This window comes from Aedes albopictus, chromosome 1, assembly GCF_035046485.1.
Source record: "Aedes albopictus strain Foshan chromosome 1, AalbF5, whole genome shotgun sequence".
NCBI classification, from domain to species: domain Eukaryota; kingdom Metazoa; phylum Arthropoda; class Insecta; order Diptera; family Culicidae; genus Aedes; species Aedes albopictus.
In genome coordinates this window covers 90,111,290-90,126,673 of record NC_085136.1, presented here as the reverse complement: position 1 = coordinate 90,126,673, position 15,384 = coordinate 90,111,290, and the positions used below count along the sequence as shown (strand labels likewise).

Genomic DNA, 15,384 nt, shown 5'->3' with positions numbered 1-15,384 from the left:
ATAAAAAGAAAATCGCGTTAAGTACTGTTCCTGTTTCAAAGGAACAGTACTTAACGCGATTTTCTTTTTATTTAAGGATACTTTAAGTTATTCTTTTCTGCATTTCTTCAGGAATTTGTGCTGGAATTCCTTCAAAGATCCCTTCCAGGATTCCTGCTGTTATTTCTCAAGGGATTCATTCCAAAAAAATATGAAAAAATATATGTTTCTTCCGAGATTTTTTTCAGGCAATCCTAGATCATAGAGGAGGTCTCCAGTTAGGCTAGTGGTTAAGGCTATGGATCGCCAATCCGGAGACGGCGGGTTTGATTCCCGTTCCGGTCGGGAAAATTTTCTCGACTTCCTGGGCATAGAGTATCATTGTACTTGCCTCACAATATACAAATTCATGCAATGGCTGGCAAAGAAAGCCCTTCAATTAATAACTGTGGAAGTGCTCAAAGAACACTAAGTTGAAGCGAGGCAGGCCAAGTCCCAGTGCGGACGTAGAGCCATAAAGAAGAAGAAGAAGATCATAGAGACATCTTCTATGATTCTTGCAGGAATCACTGATCAGCTTCTGGCCGGCATTCCTGTCATGATCTCTCTAACGATTCCATAAGGTATTCTTTACGGGATTCCTTCAGGAATAACTTTAGGGATTTCTGCCAGAATTGCTTCAGAAAATCCTGAAAGGATTCTTTCATATATTTTAACCAGCATTCTTTCACGGAATTCTTCTGGAATTACTTCATAGATTTACTTTAGTGTACTTTCAAAGTGTTTTGTCGAAACATATTCAGAGAATCCTGATGGAATTCGGGATTTATACAGCAATTCCTGATGGGATTTCTTCTGTGATTATTTCAGGGATTCCTACCATTCCTCACCATTCCTGGTGAGTACGTAAAGAGAGTTTGTGGGGTGCTGAAGGAAAAACTCAATGACTTTATTAGAAATCATTATTTGTATAAAATCTGACTTGTACAGTATGTTAACGTTTGGTTATGCTACACATAGTGAGTTCTCTTCATTTGATTTGTTAAAACAAATGAGAAATGTTGAACACTGCAGTCGAAATTACATGATGTTACAAGAACCATGCATTGCATACTTTTAGGCGTTTATCGGGTTATATTTCTGCCCCAATTTATAAGTCCTTTTTCTATTCTTTTTGAGTGGTTATCATCTCTCTCACTTGTTTAAAGCTGCATTGTATCTATACGGATCAGAATATAATGATAGCGTAGAAGTTGTGCTGAAACAGAACTCGAGAAAATTATCAGATATTGAGGACCTACAATGAAGATTTTTTTTTGGAACTAGACCATAGACTTCCATTTTTTTTTCGTCAAATCATGCTTATTTTATTGGAATAACAAATTTATTTGAAGATTTAAATTGTGAGACAACTTGGGCGTTAACGGGTTAACTGGAATGCTGGAAGAGGAGTTGACGCGTGGACTCGTGGAGTGGCTAGTTCAGGCGCTTATAAATACGTGGTCTATAGGACCAGGAGCTCGGAGAGAACTTAGTGTTTATGGGAAATGGTTGTGTAGCAAATAGTTGCATAGATGCCAGGCGTAAGATTGACGATAGATTGATTGTTGAATACTTTGAAGATAATGCTGCACAGTTCGCTAGTTGCATATCTTTTACATATATGTAATATGATGGAATGCAAACGGCTTTTTAACCCGTTTCTGGTTCTAGCGATGGCTATGAACAGATGGATATACATGAGTTGAATATACAGAGATGAGAGAGAAAGTAGGTAGCAAGATACAAAGTAGGAGGTAAAGGACACGACATATATTGAACCCAAGGCCTTTTGCACACGAATCAGAAACAGTAGCCACTACACCACCAAACCCGTTGTAACCTAAACTGAAAGTAAAATCAAAAAGCATAAATTCAGGCTATTACCCAGCGGTGCCTTACATGCTGATAAACAGGCACGCGCCGAAGCTTGGCAGGTACTTCTTTGTAGCTATCTGGCCATTTTTAACGAAACTACTTGAGCTGACGAGTGCTGCGGCGGATGCTTGTAATCCAGTGAATGCAAACAGGTGAGGAGTCGGCCTCCTTTATGGTTTTAAATGCATCACATCAAACGTTCTGTATCCATGGTACACTCAAACCTCCATTTAGGTAGGATCCATTTAGGTAAAATCTATTTAGGTCCCTCCATTTAGGTAACGTTACCTAAATGGAATTTGATTGTGTTCAAATCAGTTGGAGTGCTTAAGATTAGGTATAAGACTGGTGTATGGGAAAGAATTAGTGAGTGGTGTTAGGGGGTGGGTATGGGGGGAGGGGGAGCAATGTTGCCTCCTAAACAATCCCCCCATATAGTGTTGAGAAGTTCCAGTATCCAGCGTCATTTCCAGCTGAAATTGAGATAATCAACCATCCTTCCATCATTCCATTGATATCAGCTCCAGCATTGATGACGTCAAACCCGACATCAACCTATCATTCACCTGTTTTTATTTTGGCCACTAAACCCAATATAGACTCAACAGTTGTTCAATGTTGGTCCAACAATGGTCCAACATACGATAAAAATTGACCCGACTTTGACCCGACATTCAATAATTTTTCAGTCTGGCGGAATTTTGCAGGGTTTTTCGCAAGGTTTTTCGTGTTTCGTACCCAGCTAGTCATTTGAATGACAATTCTGATCTAAGACCCTCCAAAACCCCCGAAAACGCCCCTGAAGCCCCTCCCCTCCTGAAACCCAACCCCTTCTGAAACTCATTGAAAGCCATCTGAAACTCCGCATGATCTTCTTTAAATTTCCTAGTAACTCTCCCTTGTTGAACTTCTTTGCAACCTTGTAATCCATTTAGGTAATAAACTGAATCCATTTAGGTAATGAATCCATTTAGGTAAAAAATCTATTTAGGCAGTCCCGACTCATTACCTAAATGGAGGTTTTAGTGTAGACAAACATTTATTGAGCTCTGAAATACTACCAAATTTACCTGATAATGCAAAAAATCCCCAATATGGGTCTTCTCATATGTAGATATGGTTTGTAATTCAGCAATCGATTCATGCGAACCTAACAAATGGGGACCTGATATCTAATCGATCGATTTGTCCACTTCTAATCAGTAGCAGCGTTGAAATAGCCACTACAACAATAGCCCGAAGCTCATTAGTGTACATATAGCCGGTTTGGCGGTGCGTACGACGACAACAGCTGCTGCAAGACATGTGGCCCACCTGGCTTGTTCCGTTGGCTCTGCTCAGCAATGGGACGCTTCCGGTGGGAAAATTCCACGGCCAAAGTGGGAACAGCAGTAGTAGTGGTCGGGAACTGCGGAACGTGGAGTTTAGCGTTGACGAAGTGCTGTTGTTGAACCGGTATTTCGTTGACTTCTTGGCGGCAATCGACGACCAAGCTGCGGCGGACTCTGCCGATCCGCAATGTGCGCTGGCAATGCGGCAACTTGCGACGGGTTATCTGGCCCGAGAACGACTCGGATTGGAGTGTGAGTATCGCTTGGTGTTAGACGGAGTGATAAGTGGACGCTAAAACTACCTTTCGACAGGGTTCGATTCGTGGGGAAAGATTCCTTCGGGTTTGTACCACCAGAATACCTACGCACTGGGCAACGTCGATCAGTGTCGGGACATCGCCGAAATTCGGATGCAGCACTGCACATTCCTAGGGGCGCCTCCAGGTAACCTGGAGCTATTGGTATCCGGATTGTGTGTTCCCCAACTGTGCAATCCGGATTTTGTGCAACTTCTGTACGCAGCTTACTTGAAAACGCAGAGTGTCACGTTGGTTCCGATGGTTGAGCAGGAACTGCTGTGCATCAGAGATGAAGAAATTCAGTATGACGGAGCGGTTATAACTGCCATGTATGTATTCTGAACGAAGAAGTAATATTCTGTTCAACTGTAAACTAAATTCGTATAAATTCGTGTTTCTTCTCCAGAGTGGTAAGCTCCATAATCGGCCTTTGTGTAGTCTGCAGTACATTGTACGAATTCGTCGCAGAGACACTGAAACGTGACCCCAAGCTGCTGTACAGTTCGTTTTCGTTACTGGGAAATCTGCGGAGTATTCTCCATTTGGTACCACGAGTCAAGAGCGCTCAACAGAGGTCCAGTATGATCGAGTGTGCGCATGGCATCCGATCGTTGTCCATGATCTGGATAATCATAGTCCACATTCATGAATTCTTGCTGGTCGCTCTATGGAAGAACAGCCCTACAATGTGGAAGTACATCAGGTCTTTTGTGCCTTCGGTTCTTCATTTCACCGGTTATTTAGCCGTCGACACGTTCTTGGTGCTCAGTGGAATGCTGGTTGCGATGAGCATGCTACGAGAGCTGGACAAGAAGGGAAAGATCAACCCATTGATGTTATACCTGCATCGATATATCCGAATTACAGCTCCGTACGCTGCCATGATTCTGTTTGTCGTATCATTCGCACAATACACGGGAGAAGGGGTACTATGGAAGGTCCACATGAACGGTTTCAAGCAGTCTTGCGTGACCAACTGGTGGGCAGCCCTTTTGCACATTCAGAACTACGTCGCTCCAAATGAAATGGTGAGTTGATCTCATGTTCCGACATTCTTTTACTAATAGTTTATCATTCCAGTGTTTGACGTGGACGTGGTACCTCTCCGTGGATATGCAGTTGTACATCATCGCTCCGGCCCTTATCTACCCGCTATGGCGATTCGGCAAGCGAGTGCTCATCGGAATCGCTGGCCTTGCGGTTCTATCGATGGCTTGTGTTCTGGGCACCTTCCTGTACAACGAATTCCGGCTGAGTCTATTCGCTCCGGATGTCGACTACCGGAGGTACGCTCTGACGTACTATTCGACGCACGCCCGCATGGCCGTTTGGCTGTGGGGTCTGATCTTCGGTTACATCCTGCATAAAACCAAGGACACCGGAGTGAATCTGTCGAAGCGCAATTGGACCGCAGGTTGGGTGGCTTGTTTCACTCTCCTTGGACTTATCGTTTTCTCAAGCTACCAGATCTACGTTACCGACGTGGCAGATTTCTCCTACGTGATTGATGCCTTCTACGAACCGTTGTCTCGGTCCGTATTCGCAGTCTGCGTGATGTGGATAATACTGGCCTGCGTGAACGGCAAAGGTGGCTTACTGGATGAATTTCTCGGAGCGTCCATATGGCAGCCGATTTCTCGGTTATCGTTCACCATGTATCTCCTTCACGTCCTGCTGCTGATGATGGCCTCGGTGGCACCGGACAAAACGGGCGCCTATTTCAGTGTGATCAATCTGTTCTATTGGATCTGGGGAACGATAGGACTGACGACGAGTGTGACTCTGTTGTGGAGTGCCATATTTGAGCTTCCCTTTGTAACGCTTTCCAAGTTACTTCTTAGGAGTTAAGATGCATCGTAGTTGTAACATAAAAGTAAATAAATGTTTCATTTACTTAAATATATGGTTACTGCGTACCCGAACACATTCGAGGTATGAAAATATTCTTCGGAATACATACTCAATAACACTGATTGTTGGTTCAATAGCTGCGGCTATCGGAACAATGTTTTTAGTTATACTAAATACTTATTCTTGCTGCATTTCTCATTGTTACATATACCTAGTAGATACTTTTAACCATCAAATTTTGATGATACGATGGAGCGACTTGGAAGAGTTTGTCATTAGGTCTAGGCAACTATCGGCAATCATTTCAGCCATCGTTTCCATCTACTTATTTGTCAAATATTAATTTATCATTGAGAAGTTCGCCGCGGTAATAAATCATAGGTACATACGAGGTCATTTGTTTCGAACCACTGTTATCAAACATCAGCAACTTTCCTGTATGTAATTACAGCCAGAAATTCAAATTGCGATCAGGAAGAAAGTTGAAACTTGAAGCAGTGAATAATTCATTCATCTAGTTATTACGTGTATTTTATTCTGTGGAACTACCTCTTTGTGCTGACCTTACCGATCAGGCTAAGGCCGGGGTGGCCTCTGCTGTACATAGTAGCCGCCTCCGTTCCACTCGGTCCATGGCTGTTTGTCTCCAGTTCCGCACTCTGCGTAGGGTCCGCAGATCGTCCTCCACTTGGTCGACCCACCTAGCTCGCTGCGCTCCACGTCTTCTTGTACCGGTCAGATGACTCTCGAGAACCATTTTAGTCGGGTTGCTATCCGACATCCTGATGACGTGACCCGCCCACCGTAGCCTCCCGATTTTCGCGGTATGGACGATGGTTGGTTCTCTCAGCAGCTGCTGCAGCTCGTGGTTCATTCGCCTTCTCCAAGTCCCGTCTTCTATCTGCACTCCGCCGTAGCCGTTCTGTTGAACTAGATAAGTATTATTGTTAGAAATATTGTTTTCCATTGTTCGTTCCATTCACCTTGTAATGTTCGCTTTTTACCACATCAATAACTTAGGGATTGCTCCAAGACCACTCCAAACGACCCTAAGATCCAGGTCACAAAAAGAGGCCTTGAGCGCCGTCGGCTTAAGACGAGCAACTTGGGAATTTGGCTGATTCCCGTATGGAATCTGGCGATTATAAATGCCTGGCGCAAAGAGAATCGTTTCAATATCCACAGGCCAGTGTGGACCAACCACCTTTGGCACCGAAGGGTTACCGAACACCGGCGCATACGGATTGCTCAAGCGGAGTAAGCTTACCCAGGTAACCACTAAGCATTTGAATAAGCCGTGTATCAGCCCGTATCACGCATTTCAACTGCTTGCTGCCCTACATGAGCAGTTCGAATGCATAGCTGCCTTGAGTTGACATAAGCTGTGCTGCTCAAAAGCTTTCGGCTGTTAATTAGCATTTCAACTGCTTGAAGTAGTTTCACTTGGCAGCATACAGAATGCTTTTCATTTCTTCCGGGTTTCCTTCTGGAGTTTCTTCAGAAACTCGTCTAAGGATTCCTCCCAAATTTGTTCAAGAACTCCATCTGCGATTTTTTGAGGAATTATTTCTGGTATTCCGATACGAATTCCCTAAGAGGTTCATCCAAAAATTTCTTCAGGAATTCCTCTAGGAATTACTCCAGGAAATCCTTCAGGGATTCCTTCAGAAATTCTTCCAGGATTTTTTGTAGAAATACCTTCTGGATTTTTTCCAGAAATTCCGCCAAGAAATCTTCCAATATTCCCTCCAGGAATTGCTACAGGCATTCCTCCAGGATTTGCACAAAAATCTCCTCCAGGAACTTTTCTAAGGATTTTTCCATGGATTTCTTCAGAAATTCCTCCGGGAATTTCTCAGGCGTTTTTTTTCAGAAATTTCTCCTAGAGCTCCTCTAGAGATTCCCTCAGAAATTCATCCACAAATTGTTGAAGGAATTAATACAGAGATTCCTCCTAGAATCCCTTCAAGGATTCCGCCAGCAATTCCCAAAGGATAACCTCCAGCAATTCCTCCAAGATTTTATTTAGGAATTTCTTCAAGAACTATTCCAGGAAATTCTCCAGGAATTACCCCAAGAATTTATTCAGGAATACCTCCAGCAATTTCTCTAGGAATTGATCCAGGAATTGCTCCTGGACATCCTTCAGAAGTTATGTCAACAATTTCTCCAGGATTTTTTTCCAGAAATTCTGGAAATTTTTCCAGACATTCTTCCAGTAAATTCTCCAGGAATACCCTCAGGATTTTTTCAGGGATTCCTCCAGGAAATCCTCCGAAGATTCCTCCAGGAAATCCCCCAGAACATTATTTTTGGAAATCCTCTAGGGATTTCTTCATAAATTCTTCCAGGAAATTCCTGGAGAAATACCATCAGCATTTTTTCAGGGATTCTACCAGGAATTTCTTTGGAAACTGCTTCTAGGATTCCTCCAAGGATTTCTTCAGGAATTCCTTCGAGGATTTATCCAAGAATTCCTCTAGAAATTCCGCTAGAAATTCCTCCGGAGTTTTCTCAAGGGATTTTTTCAGAAAAAGAAAAATAATAGAAAAATAGAAATTTCCCAGTAATTCATCCAGTAATTCTTCCAAAAATTCTTCTAGAGATTCCTCCTGAAATTCCCAAAGAGATACCTCAAGAAATTTCTCCAGGATTTTATCCAGGAATTTCTCCAGGAACTTATTTAGGAATTACTTCAGGAATTTCTACATGAATTCCCCCAGGATTTTTTCCAGGATTTTTTCCAGGAATTTCTCTAGGAATTGCTCCTGGACATTTTGCAGAAATTATGTCAACAATTCCTCTAGGTATTTCTCCGGGAATTTCTCATGAGATTCCATCAGGAATTGCTTAAGGGATTCCTCCAGAGATTTCTCCATGGAATCTCTTCAGGAAATTCTTTGAAGATTCCTCCAGGAAATCCTGCAGAAGTTTCTCCAAGGATTCTTCCAGGAAAACCACTAGGGATTCTTCAGAAATTCTTCAAGAATATTCTTCAGGAATACCTTCAAGAATTTTTCAGGGATTCCTCCAGGAGTTAAAGCATTGTCCAGTTAGAATCCGGACGCAAAGGATAATTTATTGTGACGCTCTAAATGATCATAATCATATTTTTTTTTCACTGCAGTCTGATTATAAACAAGTCCTCTATTGATGCTGAAAATTTCATCGATTTTCTTGCTACGAGTGAAAAGTTATTTCAGATTGAAGACATGTGAAGGAAAAAAATCTTGCACAAACACTCGTAGACTTTTGTCCATACAAAAATTTTGAAATTTGTATGGAGCGTAGACTTTGGCCAGACCCCCCCTTCCCCCCAAAAAGTCTACGTGGTTTATGAACAGCCCCTGTGCAGATTTTTAAGGAAGTTATCACGGAAAATATGAGAAAACGTATTAAAAACTAAATTTAATAATTTTAATGATATTTTTCCATGAAACTACAGTAAATTATCTATGTTTTGAGGGCTTAACCTTTTCTTGTTGGGTTTAATCACCGTTAACGAGTATATCTCTTTATTGTTGATATTTCTCGGTGAACGAATAAAACAAACTTGTTTTTTGCGTGACGTTTCGGCCTAATCACATTTCGGCCATCTTCAGACGCAATTTGATCGCCGCAGCTGATGCTACCTCCTATCCAGCTGGGAGATCACGTACCACTGGTCTCCCAGCTGGATAGGAGGTAGCATCAGCTGCGGCGATCAAATTGCGTCTGAAGATGGCCGAAATGTGATTAGGCCGAAACGTCACGCAAAAAACAAGTTTGTTTTATTCGTTCACCGAGAAATATCAACAATAAAGAGATATACTTAACCTTTTCTGTTTGTTATTCCACCTCTGAGATATAAGTGATTATCTCCGTCCGGATTCTAACTGGACAATGCTTTACACCAGGAATTAATCAAGGAACACCATCATAAAATAGGGATTGCTTCAGAAATTCTTCCAGGGTTTTTTCTAGGAATACCTTTTGGATTTTTTCCAGAAATTCCACCAAGAAATCTTCCGGTTTTCCCTCCAGGAATCGCTACAGATATTTCTCTAGAAATTCTGCTAAAACTCGTCCAGGAACTTTTTCAGGGATTTTTCCAGAGATTTCTCCAGTAATTCCTTCAGAGATGTCTCTTGAAATCTCTCCGTGAATTTTTTCAGAAATTTCTCCCACAGCTTCTCCATAGATTCCCCCAGAAATTCATACAGAAGTTGATGAAGGAATTCCTCCAGAGATTCCCTCACGGATTCCGCCAGCAATTCCCAAAGGAGAACCTCCAGCAATTCCTCCAAGATTTTATCCAGGAATATCTCCAAGAACTATTACAGGAAGTTCTTCAGGAATTACCCCAAGAATTTCATCAGGAATTCCTCCAGAAATTTCTCTAGGAATTGATCCAGGAATTGCTCCTGGACATCCTTCAGAAATTATGTCAACAATTTCTCCAGGATTTTTTCCAGAAATTCTTCTGGAGATTTTCTCAGAAATTCTTCCAGAAAATTCTCCAGGAAATCCTCCAGAGGATTCTGCCTGGAAATCCTCTAGGGATTTCTTCATAAATTCTTCCAGGAATTTCCGGGGGGAATACCATCAGTAATTTTTCGGGGATTCTCCCAGGGACTTCTTCACAAACTGCTTTTGGGATTCCCCAGAGATTCCTTCAGGCATTCTTTCAAGGATTTATCCAAGAATTCCCCCAGAAATTCCGCTAGAAATTCCTCCAGGATTTCAGAAACAGAAAAATAATAGAATAGAAATAGAATTCTCCCAGAATTTCTCTAGAAATTCATCCAGTAATTCTTCCGAGAATTTCTCTTAGAGATTCCTCCTGAAATTCCCAAAGAAATACCCCTAGTAATTCCTCCAGGAATTCCTCCAGGATTTTATCCAGGAATTTCTCTATGAATAACCCCAGTAATTTCACCAGGAACTACCCCAGGAATTGCTCCTGGACATCTTTCAGAAATTATGTCAGCAATTACTCTAGGTATTTCTCCAGCAATTTCTCCCGAGATTTTATCAGGAATTGCTTCCTGATTCCTCCAGATATTCCTCCAGGGGATTTCCCTCCTGAAGGGATTCCTCCAGAGATTTCTCCATGAAAAATCTGTTCAGGAAATTCTTTGAAGATTCCTTCAGGAAATCCTTCAGAAGTTTCTCCAAAGATTCTTCCAGGAAATCCTCTAGAGATTTCTTCAGAAATTCTTCAAGAATTTTCTCCAGGAATTCCTGCAGGAATTTTTCAGGGATTCCTCCAGGTATTCCACCAGGGATTCCTCCAGGGATTTCTTCACAAATTTCTTCAAGGAAACCTCCTGGGATTCCTTCAGAAATTCCTTCGAGAATTTCTCCAGGAACTCCACTTGCAATTCCACTAGAAATTCTTCCAGGAATCTCTCAAGGGGTTCTTTCAAAAATAGAAAAATAACAGAAATAGAAACAGAAATCTCTCAGAATTCTTCTGGAGATTCCTCTAGATATTCATCCAGTAATTCTTTCAAGAATTCCTCTAGAGATTCCTCCAGAAATTTCCACAGGAATACCACTAAGAACTCCTCCATTTATTCCTCCGGGATGTTATCAAGGAATTTCTCCAGGAAATTTCTTCCGGAATACCTCCTTCTGGAATTATGGCATCCTTCAGGAATTATGCCAGCAATTCGTCCAGGAATTTCTCCTGGAAATCCTCTTGGAATTTCTTCAGAGATTCTTTCAGGAAATTCTCCAGGAATACTTTGAGGAAATTTTCAGGGATTCCTCCAGATATTTCTCCAGAGATTCCTCCAACAATTACTTCAGGGATTTCTCCACGAATTTTTCGAGGGGTATTTCCAGAGATTCCACCAGGGAATCCTCCAGAAATTCCTCCAAGGGTTCTTTCAGGAAATCCTCCTGGAGTTTCTCAAGGGATTTTTTTCAGAAATTTCTCCAGCAATTCCTCCCAGAGTTCCTCTGGAGAGTTCATCAGGAATTTCTCCCAGAATTCTCATAGGGATTCCAAGAATTCACCCAAAAAATTGCTCAAGGAAATTCTCCAGGAATTCTTTCAGGAATTACGCCGGAAGTTTGCTCAGAAGTTTCTACAAGCATTCCTCCAAGGATTCCTCCACAAATTTAGAGATTTCATATATGAATTTTTAAAGACATTTCTTATGAAATTTTACTAGGGATTCCGTCCAGAATTCCTCCAGGAATTTCTCCAGAATTTCCTCCAGTGAATCCTCCAGAAATTTATCTACGATTTTCTCATGAGATCTCTTCAGAAATTTCACTAGGTATCCCTCCCATAATTTATCCTGGAATTCGTACAGGTTAATTTATTGAAATTTTTACAGAAGTTCCTTCTGAAATTCAAAAATTCAAAAAAATCTGGAGGAATTTCTCCAGCAAATAGTGTTGGAAGATAAATAGAAGCATACAGGAACCAGGAAATTCTAGGTTTATCCTCAAAAGAGTTCGTAATTTCCAAAAGAGTTCAGCTATAATTTCTGGTGAATGTTGTGGTCTCCCGTGCCTACGTTCTCCACGCTGTTCAAGTGCTGATCGAAGTGCTGCTTCCACCTTTCGATCACCTCACGTCCGTCGTCAAAAGGCCTCCGCCTTTATCCCTGCATATTTCGGCTCGCGGCATGAAGCGAGTGTAGTGCAAAGTATCTAAATACCAAGGTAAGAGATTCCCGCTAATATTCACGGATTAGTGAGAAAAGGAAAAAAGCAAAAAATAGTTATGAAGTTTGCGATGATTTGTATGGGCGCATCACTATTTAGCAAACTTTCTTAAGAAATTAAGCGCTCCCATCTTAGAAGCAATTATTTAATTGCATCTCACTGGATTAAATGTGACCTCCATGCAGTAAAACAGGAAATATCGCCATTTGAAAATCGGTAACAATTTTTTTTAATTGGTTCTAAACATATTTTTTCAGCATTAAGAAACATCCAAACTAATAAAATTTTACAAACTTTGCTGAAATGATGACATTTTAGTGTAAAAACACCAACTTTTCATAACTAACGCAGATGTGTTGGTGAGTCTCATTTTTGACATTTGCGGGAATCTCTTACCTTGGTGTTTAGATACGTTGGGTGTACTGAGCGAAGAATGTATACATATCAAATTATTTATGTTTATCAGTACAGGGAATACTAAGTTGTCATATTTAGCATTCTATTCATTTTATGTTTAGTAGATTTAATGTTGATAATGAAAAATAACCATTTAAATTATCATCACATCAATAAGTCTATCGCGCTATTTTGGTCAGTGTGTTGCGTGCCAAATAAACATCGCACAGCTTGCGTGGAAAGCTTTTGGTTTGAGCTTTTGAAGCCAAAGCTTGTCCGTGTCTGTCTTCGGTTCGAGTGCGCTCGAATGAACCGGGAGAGGGCAGCCGTTGATGATGCGATGGACGCGTGAATTGAATGGGATGAAATGATTGAGAAGTGTGCGAGAGGGAGATGAATAGATGGAAGTGTGTGGACTCGGTATCATTGATTGCGGGACATAAAGCACTTCAGTTTGTTAACCAAATTTGTGTCGGACGGACGTTTCATGCGCAGCGCGCGAGCGGGAGTTTTGACGAGTTCCGCGGTTCGTCGGATTTCACCGCGGAACGCTAGAATACTACAGCGGGGTGCGTTGAACTGCTGATAGATAGGAATGAGAGTCCGTCACCTTGTCGCAGTCCCCGGCAAGATTCGAATGAACTGGGTAGTTCACCCGAAACCCTTACACATCGTCCATCGTTGCTTTAATCGGGTCTAGTCAGCTTCCCAGGAAAGCCGTTTTCGACCATGACTCTCCATAGCTCTGCGCGGTCGATACTGTCGTATGCCGCTTTGAAGTCGATGAACAGGTGATGCGTTGGGACCAGGTATTCACGGCGTTTGTGGAGGACTTGCCGTACGGTGAAGATCTGGTCCATTGTCGACCGGCCGTCGATGAAGCCGGCTTGATAACTTCCCACGAACTCATTCGTTTTAGGTGACAGACGACGGAAGATGATCTGGGATAGCACTTTGTAGGCAGCATTCAAAATAGTGATCGCCCTGAAGTTCTCACATTACAAATGGTCGCCTTTCTTGTGAATGGGGCAGATTAACCCTTCCTTCCACTCCTCCGGTAGCTGTTCGGATTCCCAGATCCTGGCTATCAGCCGATGCAGATAGGTGGCTAACTTTTCTGGGCCCATCTTGATGAGTTCAGCTGCGATGCCATCCTTACCAGCTGCTTTGTTGGTTTTGAGCTGGTGAATGGCATCCTCAACTTCCCTCAGCGTGGGGGTTGATTCATTTCCGTCCTCCGCTGCACTGGCGTCGTCGTTTCCTCCGTTGCCGTGGGCTCCCGTGCCTACGTTCTCCACGCCGTTCAAGTGCTGATCGAAGTGCTGCTTCCACCTTTCGATCACCTCACGTCCGTCCGTCAAAAGGCCTCCGTCTTTATCCCTGCATATTTCGGCTCGCGGCACAAAGCCGTTGCGGGATGCGTTGAGCTTCTGATAGAACTTCCGTGTTGCTTGGGAACGGCACAGCAGTTCCATATCTTCACACTCCGCTTCTTCCAGGCGGCACTTTTGCTCCCGAAAGAGGCGGGTCTGCTGTTTCCGCTTCTGTTTATAACGGTCCACGTTCTGTCGAGTCGCTTGCTGCAGCATTACCGCCCTCGCTGCGTTCTTCTCCTCCAAAACCGTTCTGCACTCTTCGTTGAATCATTCGTTCCGTCGATTCCGTTCCACGTACCCAATGGTGCTCTCGGCTGCGTCGTTGATGGCTGCTTCCACTGTACTCCAGCAGTCCTCTAGAGGGGCCTCATCGAGCACACCCTCGTCTGGCAACGCGGCCTCGAGATTCGCGCGTATGCTGAGGCGACATCTGATTGTTTCAGTCACTCTAGGTTGTACCGTGGCGGTCGCCGGTACCATACCGTACCGCTGAGGGCTATGTGGGGTTAAAATCGTCTCTCATCGCTGGGTGCGGATGTAAAGCATCCGGTGCATCACGACTGGAGAGATGATGCTGGTGCTGGAGATGAAGGCGGCCAAAAGGGCACCTTCTACAAAGCACTAGCCCAAGAGATGCTTGGCGAAAAGATGCCGTTGAGAGCCCTGACAGCGGAGGCGATTCTCCAGTCCTCAAGCAACAGTATCAGGTAGATGCACCAAGTGCATCGATTCGCCAACGAAAAGGCTCGGCAGGCACGCACGTTGCCACGATCAAGCTTCCAGTAGGAAAGGTGAATAAGGTGGCTACAGTCGGTGAGCTCAGAGTTAGCTTGCCATCAGTGTACCCGCTTAGCATTTATGAGCCGGCAGAGACGTTGAAGCACGTGCTTATAAAGAGCAAGGATACAAGTCGTGAGCATGTAAAGGCCCCGGTAGGAGTAAACTCTGCAGGAAGTGCGTAGTAGAAGACCACACCGGCAGGGAATACTTTATTTGCACGGCAAACAAAGACCACACGACGCGACATGCAGGCCTAGATGTCCAGGCACGCATGGAGGACAAAATAGCCGACGATAATGCAGGTTGCACAGCTGAACCTGAATCACTGTAAGGCCGCCCAATTGTTAACAGTTGCTGTGGCAGTCAGTCTCGGAGTCAAGTACAGATATCGCCCTACTGTCGCACCCATACCGCACCGTATCCCTCCCGATAACGGGAACTAGGTAGCGCGGATAAGGCTAAGTTAGCGGCGATCTGTACAACCGGTCGGTTTTAGGGCGAGGAAATTATTTCCACTTCGAATGAGGGCTTCGTAATAGCGAAGATCAACGGGGTGTTCTACTGCAGCTGACATGACCTGGCGTTCTAAGAAGCCGGTTTTTGTGGATATGTAGTCGGATATGTATACATATCTATAGATATGTGGATATGCAGTCGGAACCCAAAGCCGTGTGTGCAACGCACCAATGCGAAAGCGATCCCACCTTTCCCACAAGGAAATTAGTCTGAATATGAAATAATACCGACTGGTCTCGCGTCATAAGACCATGCTAAGAGTGACAGTCGGTCCAG

General features: G+C 43.3%; 2 protein-coding genes across 2 annotated transcripts in view; one reads left to right on the top strand and one right to left on the bottom strand.

Annotated features, from left to right (window-relative positions):
- Positions 1-15,384, bottom strand: part of LOC109410169 (metabotropic glutamate receptor 1) — a 679,657-nt gene that overhangs the window by 302,639 nt on the left and 361,634 nt on the right. The gene's annotated exons all lie outside the window — the stretch shown is intronic.
- On the top strand, positions 3,053-5,472 carry LOC109427400 (nose resistant to fluoxetine protein 6). The gene is made up of 4 exons (XM_029853875.2): positions 3,053-3,479; positions 3,540-3,855; positions 3,933-4,554; positions 4,607-5,472. Exons 1-4 carry the CDS (start codon positions 3,200-3,202, stop codon positions 5,372-5,374), a joined length of 1,986 nt encoding a protein of 661 aa, XP_029709735.2. The 5' UTR covers positions 3,053-3,199; the 3' UTR covers positions 5,375-5,472.